Here is a 21,106-nt window from a genome sequence, read left to right on the forward strand (position 1 = left end):
TTTTTTCAAGGATAGTGCCACGTAGGCCGAAAAGGGGTAGAAAATTATATATAAAATAAGTTTGGAGGGGTAATAGGACCTTAGTAGAGGTTAGATGTATCTCAGAGTTTAGTTTTTTCTCAGAGTTTTGGGGCATGGGCTGGGGGTACTTATGCATTTCCCCTGAAATTTATACTTTAAAAGTTTGAAATTTAAATTTTACTAAATAATTTATTTAATTTTTGTCAAGGTTGATTGTTTTGTCCATTTGGAGTGTGATGTGATAATTTTTAAAAATAAAAGAAAGAGAGCGTATTACACACACCATGACGAGAATAGTATAAAAGAGAGGTGTGTTTCTCAAACTAAAAAGTGATAATTTAGATATGAAACTCACACTCTCAATAGTTTAAATATGAAACTAAAAAAAAGTATAATTAGGTGTGTTTTTGACAATTATGTCTTTATTTTATGGGAAAATGCATAAGTACCCCCCAGCCTATGCCCAAAGTCCCTGAGACACACCTAACTTTTACTAAGGTCTATTACCCCCCCCCCCAGAACTTATTTTTTAATTAATTTTCTACCCCTTTTTGGCCTACGTGGCTGAGTCCATGACTTCACCTATGTTAGGCGCATTGGTGCAGCTTTTAGACAACACTGACCAATAAAAATTGGCCACGTGTTAAAATAAACATGAAAAAAATAAATATTAACTCAGTTGTCTTCTTCTTTATCAGTGTTCTTCATCTTTGAAAAAAAACACCTTCATTATCATTCAAGTTAAATTGCTCCTTGCTTCGAAAAGGTAAAGTAAATTTTTAATATATTCTTTATATTTACATCTTTTTATGTCGATTATTAGTTCTGATTTTAAATTTCTTTCACAATTTTTATTTATAAATGTTAGGGTGATGACAAAATCTGAGTTGAATAAGTTGTGTATGGATGAGAATGATTCAATGCTCAATGCGGAACTCCGATGCAAGCATGGATGAAGGTGAAAGTCTTCGAAATCGTTATGAAAATCTCAACATCAATTCAAAGGAGAAGGGTGGCGATGTAAAAGAAATGGGTGATTTGAAAGAGAAGAAGATGAAAGGAATGAAAATGAAGAAAAAGGATGAAGGTTGTCGTTGTTTTGGGAAATTCCTTTGTGAAGATGAAAGGGATGAAAATGAAGAAAAAGTGATAGCTTTTTGAAATTTTGGGAAGTGTAAAAGCTACTTTTGAACTGATAGCTTACTTTTTAGAAAGTTGAAAAAGTGGGGCCCAGCGCGTGTTGAACAAAGCTTTCAACATATCTAATTTATATTGCCACGTAGGTAAAAAAGTGGTAAAAAATTAATTAAAAAATAAGTTCGGGGAGGGGGAGGGTAATAGGACCTTAGTAAAGGTTAGGTATGTCTCAGGGATTTTGGGCATAGGTTGGGAGGTACTTATGCATTTTACCTTTAAACTTTAAAAGTTTAAAAGTATAAATTTTTATCTTTAAAATTATAAAAGTTTTAATATTATTTGATTAATGTTCCCAATTTTTTAATTTTAATAAGTAATTTTATTTTTTTTGAAAAATATAGCCGTTGGGACTCGGTTTTCGGTCCGGTCCGGTCTCGGTACGGGACGGATACATTTATATTTTTCCAAAACTACCGGTTCCGGTACGATTCAGCCCCGTGGTACCCAGTTCCGGTTCGTCCCGGTCCGGTAGTCTCCCGTTGCCAGCCATACTCATCACTTTGCCAAATTAACCCTTAAACTCGATGAAACTCTATTTTCTAAACCCCTCTTACCATTGACCGAGCTTATGTGACATTAAAATAGTTGAGTTGGACAAATGTGAGATCACATGCGTTTTAAAGCAAGTGAATGTAATATTTTTATTTAAAAGTTATCAAAATTATAAGACAAAATAATAATAATAAATTAAAAAAAGAAAAAAAAAATCTCAAAACCTTTCATCTTCAGCCCACCCCACCCCTTCTCTCTTCTTCTTCAGCCCCACCCCATGTTTTTTCTCTTCTTCTTCAGCCCTAACCCCACCCTTTTTCTCTTCTTCTTCAGCTTCAAACACCCTCCTCACCCCCGCCCCTACCCCTTTTCTATTCTTCTTCTTTGAGATACACTCCATCACCATAATCATCAAATATAAAATTAAAAAAAGCTTTTGCAAGAAAACATATCATTCATCAATTTCATAAATTTAAAATCTATTGCTTGAATTTACTCATAAATATATCTTTTTCAACGTGAGGTTTTCCTGATTATTTTTATCAAATCAAAATAAATAGAACCTAAAGTATGTGCAAGAGCTAATTACAATATATCATATTTTATTATTGAGAAAAAATTTGAGTGTGAAATGTGAAGAAAGATGAAAATGATGGTTTTTTTATTTTTGAGGTGAGGCATAAAGGTGGATGGGAATGAAGAAGATAAAGTAGGTAGGGGGAAAAGAGAGAGAAAATTGCACTTTTTATTTTTTAATATTATTTATTTTTAAAATTTGATTTTTGATGTGTCATTGGAATAATAATAACAATGACGTGTCATTAAAAAATGGCGTGGTATTTCATGTGTAAGAAGAGTGTATTACATGCACACACATTAGATGAAAAAAAGGTTTAAAATATTGTGTTTGAATGAGTTTAAGGGTCCATTTGGTAAAGCCACAAGTACATGGGTTCAACTTACAAACAGAGCCAAGAACAAAGGTCTCCCAAGTAGACTTCTTTCTCAGCTCCATTCTTTGTTTTAGAACTTTTAATATGCTTAAAATACCAAATGAAAACTGTCTGAAATCCTTCATTCTGAACTCCTCAACCCCCAAATTAAATCAAGAAGAATGCCACAAAAAAACACTTTATTCTAAACTTTAAAACTTTCAATATGCTCAAATATCAAATACACACAGTTAAAATTCTTAAATACACATGCAACAAAATTTATACTAGAAAATCAACAACTTTGATTTCATTAAAAAGGGCTATAACTTCCTCAAACGATAGCGAAATATTCTAATTCTTTTTTCCTATATGTCTTAGATAATGGTATAGACCTACGAGTTCAACCATGACTCAATTTTGTGCTCATTTATATCTAGACAAATATTATTTTTGCTCAATAAATAATTATTTCATTTATCATGATAAAAGTCTAATTTCGACTTCGCGAAAATACATCAAACTTTACCGATATAATTCATGCTCAAACTTTCAGAAGTTTTGGAATAATATTTTTATCTTTAAAACTAATATCAAACTTTTTAGTTGGCACAATTTGCTAAAACAATACCAAAGCACCCAATAATCTTAAAAGTCACCCAAAGGCTAAAACTCATATGAAAACCTCCCGAACACAAACCAAATATGCTACTATCTTCGAAATGATATTTCAGACACAATGACATGAATGTCGCCTTAACCCAATGTTGACCAAAATCAACTTTAACTTGAGAATTTCAAATTTTTTAAATAAAAGGATATGAAGCTCATTCAAAAGTTTCGAAAACTAAAATAGACCTTCAACTAGGCCAAATACCACCCTTCGAACCTAGTGAAATCATCAAAACTTGAAAACGACATTTCTAACCTCAAACGTTAACTAAAGTAAAACTTTAGCCTTAACTTTTCTAGCATCTCGTCTAATGGCTCAAAATCAAATAGAAACCTTAGGACCAAACCAACAGTAAATCTAGACCAAAAACCAGATTTCAGAGCTAACAGAACTTTCAAAATTTCATATATGAGTTTGTTATCACCAAATGTTGACTTCGGTCAATTATCTTATCCTTTCAACTTTCAAAACACAAAAAATTCTTTCAAAACTCATTCAAATACCTCAGGACCTGAGCCAATAGTCCTATCAACCGAAAAGTCATGTTCTGTAGCTAATGGAACCGACATAGATCCATTTCGATACTAGAAACTCCAAATGTTGATTAATGTCAACCATTTCAACTTTAAAACCTTCAAAAACCAAAATCTTTTTCAAAACTCACAACTTTTCACTCTGATTCCCAAATCAACCATACCAATGGAACAAAATTGCTCGATGCAATTTTTGAGGAAGGTAAAATGGTAATTTTCCAGAAAATTCTAAAAATGACATTCGAAATCGTTACATTATCCACCACTAAATAACATATTTGTTCTCGGACATAAAACAAAAAAAAGTACTTGAAGTCTCGAAAAGCTATGAATATTTGACACGCATATGACTATTGAAAAAATTAAAAATAACTTACACATATAAATTAACTTATATAATCAATTTATATTGAAGTTTGATTAAAATATAAATTAAATTTTAATTTGATTTATTAGAGTAATAAAAAATTGTAATAATTAATATTTTATAATGTTAAAAATTTAAGAATATTACAAAGATTTTAACAATAAATTTATTTTTCAGTTTAAGCATATTTATCCAAACATATAAATATTTATTTTTAAAATAAATTTCAGTGTTTTAAAAATGCTAATAAAGTACATTTTAATGGTTTTTTTTCCTTTTGGGGCGGGGAGGGATTTTACAAATAACCACTATAATAGACTTATTTAGGTTCCTTAGCTATTGTTTCCATATTTACGGGTCATACCTATAGTTTAAGCTGCTATGGGCAACCTTATTTAGTATAACTCACGTGTACGGTTGTATAATTCACATATGTTTGTATAATTCACGTGTATTTATATAATTGAGTTATTTTCGTTCGTATGTGTATAAATTGGTTGGTATAAATTAATTTGTATTTATTTTGTATAAACTCGAAATAACGAATTTATACAAACACAAACAGCCTAAGGCTTCGCTCTATTACCTGTGTTGTAAGCTTTCCAGTCTTTGAATTAAGGTTCAGATGCAGACATTCTGGAATCAGAAACGAAAAAACCTAATTCAGCTCCACGTAAGATAGCCAAAGTACAGTTGAGCAATCGACATGATATATTTTGGGATTGAGCATGGACGAACCTCGACTGGGCCAGCATTGATGAAAAAAGAAAAACTTGGAGTTTGGGCAGTTGGTCGGAAAGTACCTAGTTCACCGGTGACCATACTTTTGTAAAAGCACCATTGGGCGGTGCCTCTTCTCTTTTTAGTGGGTGAGGAACTCTGAACTTTAAATAATTATACAAATTACATTATACAAAAGTCCGTCCGTGTTTGTATAAACTGGTTAGTATCAATTGATTTGTATTTATTTTTGTTTAAACTCGAAACAACGAATTTCTACAAACACAAACATCTGAAGTTTAAACAGTTATACAAATTACATTATAAAAAAGTTATACAAATTTAAAAAATGACACATTTATACAACTGAAACTCAACTGCATAATTTTTCCTAGAAATTAGTGGTAAATCATACTCCCTCTATCCCAATTTATGTGACTTACTTTCATTTTTAGTCAGTCCAAAAGAGAATGACACATTTCTATATTAAGTAACAATTTAACTATAAAATGTCTATTTTACCCTTAATGAAATGATTTACAGCCACACAAATTTTTATCATTCATTTTGGACTGCAAGTTTTAAAAGTCTTCATTTCTTTCTTAAACTCCGTGCCAAGTCAAACTACCTCACATAAAATGGAACGGAGGGAATAATTAATTAAACTCTAATTATATTAATTAATTAATTAACTAGTATATATTTGTTTATGCGCATAATTTTTCTCTTTTTTGTTTTCCCAACTTCAATTTTCAACAAAATAAGTCATATATAAAATAATTTTAATTAGAAAAATGCTAGTAATGAAGACCAGGCTAAAAGAAAGAGTGTTGTGGGCATATCATAGCAGTTGACGAGGTCCTTAAGCAAATAGGGATGGAGTTGGCAAGCAAAGTCGGAGACGCAGTGATCAAAGCGCTGAACAGCAACAAAGTGTTGAATGTAGTGCTAATGAGTGCATTTGGGTTGCTATGTCTGAGATCAGTGCAGCAACAAAAGAATATGGAAGTTCTTGAGGCAGAAAAGGACTCTTTGCTCAATTCTAATAAAGCTATGAAGAAGACTATGTGGGATTGGAAGCAGCAGCTTTTTGCTGAAGCTGATTTACCCAATCCCCTTATTCCACTCTCTAAGCTTAAAGCCATTTATGGAGAAGTCCAAACCACCACATCGACTTCTGGTATGACTTTTCTCTATTTCTTTCTCTATCTGCTGGAATTATAGCATTTGAGCTTTCTGAGAATTGCACAAATTAGCTGTGCTGCGAATGATTTTGTGGGTTTGGCTTGTTTGGATTTGAGATTCAATGATTCTTCTGTACTTTGCTCTATGAAAAATGGTCACTAATTAGAGGAATAGGGGTTGAAAGAAATTTAAGGTGGTTGGGTTTAGTCTGTTGTTAGGGTTTAGGGTTTTACCTCCCATAAATTTGCTGCGTCAACTTGTTAGATAAATTATGATCACAAATTTGAGGGATTGAGATTAGGTTGGTTACTGGAAATAAGTACTTGATGGGGTTTCATTGTACATGCCCCAGTTTCTCTGCTTCAAAGTGTTCAGATTTCTGTATTAGATCAAGTCTGATACAAGTATTCATTTGGTCTTGTGGCTAATATTATATTCAACGAAATTTTACGTGGACAGGTGCAACTTAGAGGTTTATCCAAGACATAGCTAGGTTTAGACTTGATCTAGTTACTAAAAGCACTATAAACATAGCAGTACTTACCAAAGATAAGTTCTTTTAGAAACCTCAGGTTGATGAAGCCTAGTTTGCTTTATAGAAATGTGATTACTTGAAATTGTATGGGTGCAAGAGCTGGTGAAGCAAGCGCTCACCTGGTGTTGTAACCCCTATTGATATAGTCTGTTGCTACAAACAATCAAAGATGTCTGATGGTGGAATGGAATTTCATAGAAGAAGTAAAAACCAGATGCATTTTTAAGTGTATCATTTCTACATGTATAGATGAGTGGGTATTATTTGTAGAAAATCATGTCCTCTTGTTAGGTTTTCTACTTTTGGTATACTTCTTGTATATGGGCAACCTTTTACCCTTTTCTAATGAAATTTATTACTTCATCAAAAAATAAAAATTAAGTGCATCATTTCTTTATAACTATATTAAACTGTTAGTCGGTGAATGTTGTTCATTCCATTAGTTGGATCTTTCGCCTGCTCTTGCAGCATTTTCCATGTCCTTCCTTATCATCGTTCATCATATGCTACTTTTGGTGTTCCTTTTGCATTTATTGAAGTAAATCTCTCTGGACTTTCATTTCTTCAAGAATCAAGATGTTGGGAAGCAAAATTCTTCAAGCTTTATGATAAAATAGTAAACACTCCATTCGTGCAACTAATGAAATGATAATTGAAGTAATGTTTCTGCAAAAATTGGTAAAATTACCAAATAAAGTGATTATGCTATTAGAAGTCGTATATATGAGGTATCAGAAAATATAATCACAGTACGAAATTTTGTAGTATTACCTCTGCTTAATGTTTTCATTTTTGAAATAATAAAAACCCACTTAACTTATTATGGTTATCTTTATATTATTTTATACTGGTTAATTTTTGCTTCACTCTTGAATCAGACCACTGAGAATCTACCAAAGTGGCAAAACCTTGATAATCTTTTCCTCTCCCTCCTTTCTATTCTCCTTTGCATATTACAATTCTTTTAGACAGTTTTTGGTGATCATCCACTCCGCTGATTAAGCCTAGCTTCATCAATAGAGAAATCATGTCATTGTACACCAAATTATGTTTCTAGCTACGGACAATCATGGAAACATTAGCAATAGGTGGACGATAAGTCAAAACAGGGCAGTCTCTTGCCTTTTCGATATTTCAACAGACACAAGATATTTGAGTATTCTAACTCAACAAGAAAAAACAAGAAGAATTTTCAGAGCACACAAGATTATAGCCTAGTAATTTATGAAGTGGGTGGAAACCTTGGGAGCAGGGTTCAAGTTCCAGCAATGACAAAAATCAACTTGTTGGCAGAGTTATTCGATACTTGTGCTGGTGGGAGGCAGCATGTACCCTGTGGTAGTAAAGCTGTGGAATAATTGGTCCAAACACCACCATTATAAAGAAAAAGAGAAAAACAAGATTCATCATGGGGCTAGATTCTTCATTAAACATTAAACACCAGAAAGGTAGACATTGCCGATAAATATGGAGATTCATTGCGAAGAGTCCAAATGCCCTGCTAGAAAATGCTCAATAGTCTACAAAGCCAGTCTTTTAAAGGAAAGCTCTCCTAACAGAAATGTAAGTGTCATTAATGAAAAACTGTCATAAATGAGAATTGTACCATCCTTAGGATAAAGTTCCTCAAAAGATGTCTAGTAGGAACATCCTAACATGTTAACACATGCACTTAATGGAGTGGTTGACTCCAGAAGGAGGTAGGGGAAGTTGGAAATGTTGAGCATATTAGACCTTGAGAGCTCATGTGATCATGTGAATTGGGAGTTCTTGGATTTCATAACGTTGTAGACAGGATGTGGATTAAGTTCTCCCTATCAATGACCAGATTCTCAGTCCTAGTGAATGGTAGACTTTTAGGAGAAAAGAAAAAGTTGTGAAGATCTTCCCAATATTTTATTCGTGCAACGGTTTATTAAATTCATAGCTTATTTGCAAAATGTAATAAAGTACCACATGAAATTTTTTGATGAAGTAATAATAGATTTCAATACTGGCATCAAGAAGATGCAAAAACTTACAGAAAACCTTTGTAGCTGCATTACATAAAGAACTATGCTAGTGCTAGGGAGCTAACAAAGTTCAAAAAGGTTTCAGGGTAATCTACCAGAGAAGTATTTTTCCACATAAATAGAAACATCAGCCATTGGGCCTTGATGGAATAATTTGGAGTTGATGAACCATCAAAACATCTTTCTGTTCCTCTTTGTCCACATACTTGCAGGTATCATTTCCAGATTTCCTTGATGGCCTTATCAACTTTCCAACTACTCCAACCTTCATTGACCTCTTAAATGATCTGTGGGATTGCACAGCTGAGACCAAAAATAGAGTAGAACAAGCACCATATGTGACTAGCAATTTTGCAGTCGAGGAATAAGTGACTGTTGGTTTCTACCTCCTGTTGACACATGTAGCATCCGTTGACTATTTGGTCACCCCTTTTCTCGAGATTGTCTTGGGTGAGGCATGCTTTATAGTGTCCAGCAGAAACATCTAATTTTTTTGGGCAGCTTAGACTTCCACGGCCAGTAGTAAATCAAATTATTTGTAGCACGAGTTTGCATAACCCGCTTTACCTGAGTACCTGCCATCATTTGCACTGCCCCATCTTAACTTATTTGCTGCCTGCAAATTCAATCTGTATCCTTCGAGCCTGGAGATTCCTTTTGGAAAGAAGCTGCAGGTTTTGCCTTCTTTATTCCGAGAGATATAGAGTTTGGCTCACTAGAATTTGAAAAATGTCGGGGAATTCATCCTTGAGGATTGTGTTGTTTAACCGACTATCTTTCCTGAATGTGGTGTGTAGACCATTGCCTGGTATTAATTGTGTTCTCTTGAAAGAGTTCCTCCTTAAGCTTGCTATACTCAAATATTTCGTACATAAATTCTTAGCTAAAGGTGTAAGATTTATCAATGTAAAGCCATCCTATCACTTTATGAGATCCTGCGAGTTTCAAACTGTGGGGAAGAGTAGAGGGACAAGCACATTGTCCACCGAGTTCCAAACCATGCACCATTGACCCTTGGGGATTTCTTGGTTATAAGAAAAGAACCTTCTGTTCTTTTTTGTTTTCTCGAACTCGGTGTAGTTCTTTTTAGATTTAAATCTTGTGAGTTTGGTGATAGCAAAATTCTTGTAGGCTGTAGCAACTTCTAAAATATCCCCTCTTTAAGAGTTTGAGATTTTGAAACTATATTTAGTTCTATCTTTTCTCTTTTATGTATTGGCAAAATGGTCTGGTGGACCCTTGTACTTGTATGTGTTTGTATTGTGAACCCTTCTATTTGCTCCTTTGTCATCTAATCCCCTGAACCCATCGAAACACAACATTTTAAACACATTTTTTACTACTCCATTGTGTGTGTATAACAAACGCCTGGCACATAATTTTAAAAATAATTATAAAATGACACGTATGATTAAAAAATGACACACATATATATAGTCACTCCACGTCATTTTTCTTTATATTATATTAGATTTATGTAGCAACACTTTTCTTTCCAATTTTTATTTATTTTTTCTATAATTGTCTCCATCCCCACAATTTCACTTCATCCCTTCTAATCTTCCTTACCTTTTCCTTTTTCCTACATCTTCTACTCTTTCCATTGAAGTAAAAATGTTGGCATGACTTCTGATTGTTCACAATCTCATCGGAGTTCGGAGTTGATTTTGAATTTTATCGGATTTGGGGTTTTGGTGGTGACCGGTGGCCTAAGGAAGAGTGGGGGTCTGATTGTTTCTAGTTGTTCACAATCTCGCTGGAGCTCGGGGCTGGTGGCTTTAGGAAGGTCGAGACTTATTGGCTGAGTTGGTTTGGTATTTTTGTTGTTGTTGGTTTTCGCTTATAGTTGCTAGTGGTTGAAGCTTGTTGGAGGCGGTGAGAATGAAGGCGTTTTGGTCGGAGAAGGTGAAGAGGACGAGAGGAAGGAAGTAAGATTGTGTTTGGTTGGATCTGAAATAGGGGTCATTTGAGTGGTGGATAACTGAAACAGGGTCTCAAAAATTATTTGAGTTTTTTTTTGTTGTTTTTGTTTGATTTTCAACTTATCTATGTAGGTTTTTCAATCTATTTTCGAATTTAATTGTTGGTTAATCTGGATTTGATCTTTTATTTGTGTCTTTGTTGGTTTTGGGTTTTAGTCAATTACATTGATTTTCTTGAAATTTTTCTTTGTTTTATGCTTTATGTTAGTGTAAGATGTTTGGGAGTAGTGTTTGCCTTCCATGGCGTGTTTCATAATAAAGAGAGCAGTATAATGACAATAAACAATAGAGAAGAAATTTGGGGGGAAAAGATAAAAAAATAACTGGCCAAGAAAACCTCAAATTCTATCCAACAATGGTGTTAGATCCAACTAGGAAGATGATGGCTAAATAAAAGCCCTAATGTGACTTTTAGACCCTTTTCCAAGGGTCTCATGCTCCTAATAGGTGTGTTTTACACGCACTCTGGTATTAGATGCCACATAGGATGCCAAGTCAGAAATAGTGTTTAAAATATTGTGTTTCAATAAGTTCAGGGGTTTAGATGACAAAGGGGCAAGTAGAAGGGTTCACAATACAAACACATACAAGTACAAGGATCCACCAGACCATTTTGCCTTGTGTATTTTAGGAGATCATGTGCTAATCTTTTTATATGATAAATAAAGGACTATGGCATTGTACGTTGAATTTTGCAGTGAAAAAATAGTTGGATTTGTGCCAGAAATCAGTGGCTTTGAGCAAGCCAAGATAATCTATGAGTAAATATTTGATTGATGCAAGTTTCTCTTACAAGGCAATCCTAGCAGAAAGACCCCCATTAGTGGCCTCAGTCGAAATGATTAAGAGGATGTGAAGTTTTCTTTTTCTCTGTCTAACAATGACTGGTTGATTGAGAAATTCTGGATAATATGTTTTTCTTGGGGTATTCCTTCCCTGGCTAAGAAGAGCTTAATGATCTCGCTAATACGACAGAGGCAAAAGTTAGGTATAATTTGCATAGAACTTCTCTGAGAGAGAAGAAAAAGTTGTGAACATCTCCCCAATATTGATTCCTGGAGGGTTTTAGCTTCTGACTATCAAACATATTATGTTAGAGACCAAGTATAAACTTGGGCTGAATTCCTAAACTTGTATTTACAGGAAGTAATACATGAAGTTTTCTGTCAATAGCAGAAGTTTCATGTTATTCTTCACATAGGATATTTGGGTAGAAAAAGAAAAGGGAAAACTGGGAGAATAACACACCAGAAAAGTCAACTCAAAGATGGCTTCTGCCTTCTGAGGTAGAATTGGTGGACTGAGACGTCGATGCTAGTGATGGCACTTGAAAGGCTTAACTCCGTTTTTTAATAAGCAGAATAAAAGTTTGACCTTAAGGGCATGAGATGCTAGTGGCCCTTTCAGGAAGGTGGTGAACACTGAACAGACCCTTGACCTTGTTTTTGCCTCAGATCTACCTCAAGTCATTTCTTTTTCTTCTTGAGCTCCTTTTCCACAGGTGGATGTCAAATAACAAGAAGTGGCATTTTGTGATTGACATTGAGAACCATACAACTTTGAATAGGACTTCATCTGACACAATCTTTTGTAACTGCCCGGAATTAGCTTTATATTGTCGCTAATTGTTAAAAACCTTTTGTTACTGATATATATATAGACGAGTTCTTAAAATGAACTTGGTAATGAAACCAAAATCGAGTTCTCAATTGTGGCCTTTGTTATTTTCAGACCAAGAATAGGGAAGAGAAAATTCAGTGTCTTCCCGTGAATTAGTGAATTAGACAGGATTTTTTAATTTAGCATAAGCAGTGGATCAATTGCCCCTTGGGCTTTGGTCTAGTTGTAAGATCGCAGCTTGTGATGTGTGGTTAGGTCTATTGGCCCTTGGATTTCTCGGTTATGGGAAAAAAGTGGTGGGTCAATTTTCATAAATTTTATGAATAACTGAATTTGTCATTGTGGAAATAACTTATTATTCAATGAGCATCTTGTGTTTCATAATTACAGAAGGCAATATAATCCACACACACACACATAATGTATATAAGTATTACGGAAGGGAAGTTGCTACTTACATTGCTTATCATCAAAAACATGCAGGTGGAGATGCTCAAAACAGAGATGGAAAGTCACCTGCACCAGCATTTATTATCTGAAAGCCATTGTTGTAGCTTGTTTATGACGAAGCTAGTTGTTTTCTGGCAAAATAACAAGCGGCCACTAAGATCTGTGAAATATCATGCTTCAGTTAGTAGAATGGGAAGGTGATCGTAAGGGGGGAAAGTGGTGTAATTCTGAGTTTTTTTCTAGGAACTTAGTGATTTACAATTGTTTTTTCTCCCTTTCCTCTCTCATGTAGTCTGTTAGGAGGTCGAGATCCAAGTTTAATTTGTGGTATTATTGACGCTGCACCTTTGTTCCTGGGACTATGCCATGAGCTGAGTTTCACTATCTATCAGCCAAATATTTATGAGTTCATGCATTTGGATGTTTGATTGATTCCACTACAGATTAGGCATGGGTATTCTCAGTGAGTTAACAATATGACTAGAGTTTCTTAGTCGCTGTGAAGATCTGATATTTTTAGAGCTTATTTACCTATCAAATGACGTCCTTATATGCAGGTACTAGAACAAAAATTTATATGCTAAAAGATACAAAGTAAATCAAGCACCGATAAGGGGAGAAGTGAGGGGTCGAGTCTAGTTGAATAATCTGTCTTGTGCAAAATTGAGGAAACCTCATTTGTGATTTTTAAAGGTAATCTTAGTCTTGTGCTTTCTCATGTACTAGAGGAACAAATTCCATCTTGTTCTCTGGAGACTCTTGAGCATGTTGTGATAGATAACCATAAAATGTGCATCCAACAAGCGTCACTCCACATGATCCCAGGGAATTCATAGCTGAGATTGGATTTTGGAATATCGCCAAGACTATGTTGATACAAAACACAAATGACATCGGAAAAATTCTTCTCCACTGATCTGTGGGTTCGACCATGATGAGTGGCTTAAGTTTGAGCACTTTGATTACCAATAGCTGAGCATATGAAGTGCACGCAAGATACTGTCAAAGGAAATTTAAACTCCAGTTTCTGCATAGATATATGAGTAGAGTATACAACCATAAGAAATGATATTGCAAGAAAGCATTACACATCTGCAACAACATGATCATATCATCTTTGCAGTTATAATTCAAAAGGAACACGAAGTTACTTTTTTTATGAGAATGGTAACAAAGAAGAAGAAGTTACTTTGCTTCATATAAAGTAACTCTCAATATTTCGAAAGTAGAAAGCATCAAACCTAAAATGCTGAAAAATTCCACCAAGAAGGCATGAACTCATTTACAGGCAATAAACTAAAGTAATTACTGTGTCATTTGAGAAATCCAAGCATAGCAACCAAAAGTCCGATTGATACCCAACTAACGTTGACAACCTTAAAACTGGGGTTGGAATTTGTAGAAAGGTAATGGTGGGAGAGAAGTAACACTGGTGTACAAATTAAGGTCTGTTATCATTTTTGAGGCGTCGTGATTTAAATCATAGAGGAAGCCTGAAGAGAGTGAAGGTTCAACCTATGTTGATCGGACTCTTTAGAAACGTCGACGGGTATGTGTGGGACCCTCCAAAAGTAGTGCATATTTGGAGGATCCGACACGGGTGCAGCAGCAATTTTGAAGAGTCCGAGCAACTTAGGGTTCAAGTGTTTGTTATCAGATATAGTGGGAGGGAGGGAAGAGAGATAGACTTTATTGGATTAAGACATTAGACAAGGATGGTGATGAAAAAGAGACTAGTGCTAACGCCTAGCGGAGGCCTTTGAATTCGTTAGTCAATAAAGGAACTTGTTGAAAGTAGCTAGCAACAACAAAAATGTATTTTTGATGTTTGTTAGGCTCAATTACAGTCTTATTAACAAAACATTCAAACCCTACAATTCATCAACATAAAAGAGACCATCCAAACAAAACAAATAAACATATACACACTCTGCAAAGCAACATTCTTACACTAAACTAAATAACTAATTGAATTGTTTGCAAGAGCCGCCAATGAAGCATTGGCCCTTCTGATAATAATGTAGAAGATCAAATCTTTAACAAATTTCTTCTTAACAAAAATAGAGAACCAGAAATGAAAATTGGAAAAAAAATGGAAGAATGTGTAGGGTCACTCTGTTTTCTTAGGAAATGGATTGGAAGATATAAGGACATGACACGTCTTCCAATGTTTCATCAAGTGTGTAGCATATATATTCTAAATCAATCACAAGAGACAAATTGCACAACATTGAGTTCATTTCATGGATAACCAATCAACTTTTTCTTACTCTAGCGAAAGATAATCAATGAAAAAGAAATATTAAATTAAATTATATACTCTACTTTCTCAATTTTCAAAGGTCAAATAGTTTAAGTTTAATTAAAAATTTATGCGTTAAATTTTTAATTTTTTAAAATGAAATTTATATATTTGTAAACTATGTAAAAAGTATTATATGTCACAATAATTGACAATTCAAAATAATTAAAAGTTTACGATAAAAAATAAATTTGTTTGAATCTCGAAATTCAAAAAATGTCACATAAATTAGGACGGAAGTAGTACATTCTAAGAGTTACTGATGTAACTCAAAAGGTCACTCAAGTTTGAAAAGTTTAGCAAATCATTAAATTATCCTTTGTAATTTCTATCTATAAAAAACACTTTATTTGTCCCTAATTACTTGCCCACTTTTGAATTGACACACCTATTAAGAAAACAATTTTTGACATAGTGAGTTTATCATTTTACACCTATTAATTATGAAGTAGATGAATTACAAAAAAAATTATCTTTTTAAAAGTAATTAATTAAGGGTATAATAGGTAAAAAATATTATTCTTTTTTGATTTGTCAAAATGGACAAGTAATTAGGAACAACTATAAAAGAAAAAGTGGACAAGTAATTAGGGACAGTACAAAGAGTGATTTTCTTATTACAAAAATTATTTAGATATCTCGGATAAAGTTGAATGGTTCTTTTTGTTATAAAAAAAAAAATTTGACTTAAACGTATTTTGCACGTATATGTCAAGCTATGTAGTAGATAGTTTTATAAATTACTATCAGTAAAATTTAAATAAAATTTTCAAATATTGATATATTAAATTAAAAATATAGTATAATTTTTTGTGAATAATCAATGTGATCGATGTATGGTGACCATGAACAATAAAATATTCAATTGGATATTTGTGATTCTTTTAACTTCCAAATTTCTTTCATGAGGTACAAATATGTAGTAAAATTTGTCTACTTAATATTTCATTTAGATAATATTTCTTTCATATATTTCGATTGCTTTGCCATAATCAGACTCTTGTTATAAATATTAATAAAGTTCAATCTTTAAAAATAATAGTTAGGGTTATTTCATTAAAAATGTATTAACAAAAATAATGTATGCATTATATTTACGTATTAATAATATCTTATTTGATATATTTTTTTATAATATGTATTTGTGTATTAAAGTGTGTATTATTAATACCATTAATTTTTAGGTATTAGTAATGCAAGGGAATTTAATATATGCATTAGTATGTTTAAAGACTCAAATTACCCTCAAATCGTTTCTACATCTTTTTCACTATAATTATGGAAGATATCTTAACTAAATATTTTTATGTCATAAATGCTATTTTTAATATATTAAATGGATAAAGGCATAGATTTTTCCCTGAACTTGTACCGAAAAGTCAGTTACACGCTTAAACTATCATGACAACCTATTACACATTTCTGCTATTTAAAAGTGAATTTATTTACCCCCTAAAGCTAACATGCCAAAATAATAATAATTAAAAAAAAATCATGCGCGTCAGATAATTATTAAAGTAAAAAAAAAAAAAATCCTTAAACCCCACCCCCCACATCTCTTCTTCTTCGCACCACACCCTCCTCATCTTCTTCACAAATCACACCCCTATTAAGCTTAAAATAAACCAATAACAAGAAACAACCAAGCAATAAATTACTTCAAAAAGGAGTAAAATTTTGGGAGGTTTCAATCGGTGGGGCTTCGGCGGACGTTTTTGAGTATTGAGTGATCGATTGAAAATGGAAAGAAAATTATTTATTATCTCTATCTTTTTAAGAAATCTCCAGGAAGAACATGGAAAAATAACAAAAAATGTATGCCCAAATCTGAAAAATATTTACGACTACAAGCCGCAACAAATAACAATGAAAGCTTAGTTTTCATGGCCAATCAATGGAAGAAACTGAAGCAACCTTCTTGTGGATGCATTTTGGAATGGAAGAACTCTTCCACTCCACAAATCAACCCCAGATTGCGGGCAATTTCCTTGGTGGTCATTGCTAAAAGTTTCTTCTTTACCATTTTACAATGAAGAAGATAGAATTATTAGAGAATTTTAATAATTGATTAGGAATTAATTAGTGTAAAATATAATTAATAAAATAAAAGTTAAATAATAAAGAAAAGAAAGTAAAAAAGATATAAAAAAAATACAATTTCTGACATGGCGCTGACGTAGCGGTGATGTGACAGCGAGTGTAATACACCACATACTACGAGAGTGGTGTTGCACATAGCAGGGTGGTATTAAATTCATTTTTAAGTAGTAAAAATGTGTAATAGGTCGTCATAATAGTTAAAACGTATAACTGACTTTTCAAGACAAATTTTGAGAGGAATCTATGTCTTTTCCCTATATTAAATCAAACAAGGTAGAAGAAATAGTCTACAAACATAATTAATGCAGCCATTAGTGGCTTATAGATTCCAGCTAATTTCAGATCCACATCAATGGCAAAAAATAATTCCCAACATTACCAACTAATACGAATTGTTATAATTTTATTAAATTTATATAAATTATAAATATTTAGATTATTTAGAAGGATATTAAAATCTTTTAAATTTTGATAATAACTAACATTATTTTGCTTAGACATATAACAGTCGCAAATAAGCAAAACAAGTAGAGAATTTCTGCTGATAAAATGTATGAAAAATGTATCTAAAGATTTGAGGCGAATTCTTATCATCCTTTTCGTAAATTAAAATAATTAACTAAAACTTTCTTGATAAATCAGAATAACATAGTAAAACAACTTCTTTGAAAATGTTTATAAGTAGTTAACACTTTTTAAAAATCTAGTTTAGATAGATATAAGAGCTTTTAACAAACTAGAAAAAAAAGGATAAAATAAACAATTTAAAGATCGACATAACTTTCATTTGAGAATAAATAGAGGAAAGCTAATAATGAGTAACCGTTAATTCCCATGCTTCAAACAACTTGAAACAACCTACACTAACAAAAGGTGTAGCAAGAGTGGTATCAGTACCAACATGAGTTGTGGTGCAGTGATGGATTGATTCACTCTTAATCATAAGTCTCGTGTTCGAGTCTTGAATTGTAGAAAATCTTGTTGAAAGTGTCACCCTCGAATGAACACTAAATAAAAAATATATAAATATATCACATTTAATTCCTCCTAAATTCATACATTACCCTCTTACCTTAGTCCTTCGGAGATTAGCTAATAGAGTTTCATTATTACCTTCTTAGCTCAATTTCTAACCTTCTCATTAATCTCATAATCAAATAGCATCATTATTTTATACCAATTCATTTCTCAGTTTACTAAGTACTAACAATCTAATTATATATCTATACATTGATACTTTAACAAAGGAGCTTATTGTCAAATAGTTTGTAATATGATTTATAACGTGCATTGTTCTATATCGGAAGAAATAAAAAAGTTTGAAGGCTTTATTTATAAAAGTATTCTTGGTATTCTTTTATTTTATTTAAAACAAATTTAAATTTTAAGTTTTAAATATAAGAGAACATGTTTATTCATGAATAAGATGGTTATTTAAAATACTGTAAAATCTCACTAAATTAATGCACGATTAATTAATAATCTCTTTAAGATAATAATTTTTTTGGTCCTGACTTGGGTCAATGGAAAAAAATCACTTATTTCGATAAGATAATATATTTTCAGAGCTATATAAATATATGGTCCCATTAATATTATAAATTAATAATTTTTTAAAAGTACAAATATATCTAAGACAATTTAGTGTAATATGAGATTCTATTATGTTTTGTTTTTTGTTAAAAATTAAATCTAGTTAAAGTTCATCTCTAACTTTTCTTATTGCATCCAAAAATTTCGATGTTATCTTTTCAAATTGCACCATAAAATTGTGAAGAATTCTAGATGCGATAAGTGTATTTTACTTTAGTCATTTTTATAACTCAATAAATCGTTAGGTCTTTGATCCTGATTGTTAGGGAAAAAAATTCAAGTACATCGTGGTATGTTTTCTATATCCAAAGAGAAGTTAGTTTTTTTTTTTCAATAACCTTAATTAGCATTTTATTAATGTTTTTGTTTTCTTTGGTATAAAGAAAAAAACAAAAATAAATCTGTAAAATCTGTCCATCTAGAAATTTGAATTTGTCTGACATTTCCAACTAACGGTCATAATATGAGCATGGATTCATGGATTTTCTGTTGTTTTTTTTTTTTATTATTTCTCCGTCTCGTATTAGTTTATCACATTTCATTTTATACGGCGCTTAAGAATAGACATATGTCTGCTTTTTCACTAGGGGTATTTTCGATATTCAATGTTTTAAGAATATTGAATTAAATTGCTTCATAATAATACTCTTGTTCAATAATACTTGTTCATTATTGACTTTGCAGATTTCTTAAGAAACTATGAATAGAAAGTTATTTTTACTGTTTTACTGTTTTACTCTTTGAATATAATAAATATAATGTTCAGAAAATGACTATAATTAATAACAAAGGTAAATTAAGAATTAAGTGTAAATTATCTATTAATTTCGTAAAATAAACCAGTATTATTGGACAATATAAAATAGTAAAGTGAACAACTATTGTTGGGTCGAGTAAATAATAAATAAAAGCAGTTCATTAGGCTTATTAATTACCTCTGCATCCGTCGTAAGCATGCATCTTAATTTTATGTACATGTAGGGCCAATTAGCCTTGCACATTTTCATCTTTGCTTTTCTCTTGCATTCTTTTGGTTTATCATATAACTTAGTGGGGGCCATTTATAACTTATTTTTTAAGTTTTAATTTGTTTATTTAATTTTTATTTAGCACGATATTTAAAAAAAAGCAATTTAAATCTTTGTTTTTCTAAAATTTATATTAAAGATGGATAGAGTATAACAAAATATTTAATTTGATTATATTTAAATGACGTGAAAAGTTAAAACTAAAAAGCTTGAAAAAATAGACCTACTCTTTCAATTTAAGTTATTCAATTTTGTTATCTAAATAACTAAAAAAATTGCATAGAAACATATATTATTGAAAATAATAATATATACCATGGCTGATATTTTAGGCGCTTTTAAATAATTTTGTAGTGTTTAAGTAAAATAAAATTATCAATCAAAAATCATTTTAAAGGTATGAGTTTTGACTTATAATAGTTTGTTGGAATTGATTTATTTTTAGTACTTTAAGCTAAAAATAATTTTAAAAGTGTTCGAGTAAATATTTAAAAAGTGTTTATAAACACTTAGTTTTAAGTTGTAAATTAGATATTAATTTTTAAATTAAAAGCCAAAAGTCAATGCAAATAGATTTTTGTGTTCAAACATGCTTAAACATAGTAAAGAGTTGTTTGGTAGAGTGTATTAATATTGTGTGCATTAATTATACATAAATTATTATTGCATTGTCTGATTTAGTGTATTAAAAAAAAGTTTGCATTGTATAAAAATATTTATTTACAAAAAAAATCTTCATAATTGTTGTAGAAAAGATGTAAAAATGATTTTGAGGGGCAATGATATATTAACATGTATTAAAACCTCTTGCATTACTACTAATATCTAAAAATCTATGGTATTAATAATACACACATGAATACACAATGGTATATAGCAAATGTAAGCATTAACTACATAGCTCATCGCACCGGACTTGCCTAGTGCAGTTTCTTCTCATATGTGGTTTGCGAGCTATTGCATAGGAGTGAGGGTTTTACCTTGTGCGCACTCAAAGGGTAACATCTGTGGGTTCCTCTCATCATAATAAAATAAAAATAAATTACATAGCATGAAAAAATATACTAAAATATAAGATATTACTAATACAGAAAGTTAATATATGCGTTATTTTTGATAATACACCCTGTCAAACTAGCCCGAGAGTAGAGAGACACGAAGGGCAAAATAGTCAAAACAAGAAAATGTAAAGAAAACCCAAACACCAAGATTCTGATTTAATGTCTGTCTTGATGAACCCGCACACACTTTATACTACACCTTTGTCTCCTCCATTGGCTTTGTCCACATTCCACTCTTCAATTTGCCTCCTTTCTTTCAAATAATAGAACTATACTTTCCTTTCTTCTCTTACTAACACCCCC

At 31.9% G+C, this 21,106-nt stretch overlaps 1 protein-coding gene across 1 annotated transcript; it reads left to right on the top strand.

The window, feature by feature from the left end:
• The first annotated feature begins 5,745 nt into the window (after window positions 1-5,745).
• On the top strand, window positions 5,746-13,144 carry LOC102593260 (uncharacterized). The gene is made up of 2 exons (XM_006351838.2): window positions 5,746-6,115; window positions 12,753-13,144. Exons 1-2 carry the CDS (start codon window positions 5,812-5,814, stop codon window positions 12,806-12,808), a joined length of 360 nt encoding a protein of 119 aa, XP_006351900.1. The 5' UTR covers window positions 5,746-5,811; the 3' UTR covers window positions 12,809-13,144.
• The last annotated feature ends 7,962 nt before the right edge of the window (window positions 13,145-21,106 follow it).

This window comes from Solanum tuberosum, unplaced genomic scaffold (genome assembly GCF_000226075.1).
Source record: "Solanum tuberosum cultivar DM 1-3 516 R44 unplaced genomic scaffold, SolTub_3.0 scf00134, whole genome shotgun sequence".
NCBI classification, from domain to species: Eukaryota; Viridiplantae; Streptophyta; class Magnoliopsida; order Solanales; family Solanaceae; genus Solanum; species Solanum tuberosum.

What these genes read in the sequence shown, in the direction of transcription:
- LOC102593260 (XM_006351838.2), top strand. Translation starts at nt 5,812, where the DNA reads ATGGAGTTGGCAAGCAAAGTCGGAGACGCAGTGATCAAAGCGCTGAAC. An exon ending in AACCACCACATCGACTTCTG is followed by an intron (nt 6,116 to 12,752) that starts GTATGACTTTTC and finishes AAAAACATGCAG; the next exon opens with GTGGAGATGCTCAAAACAGA.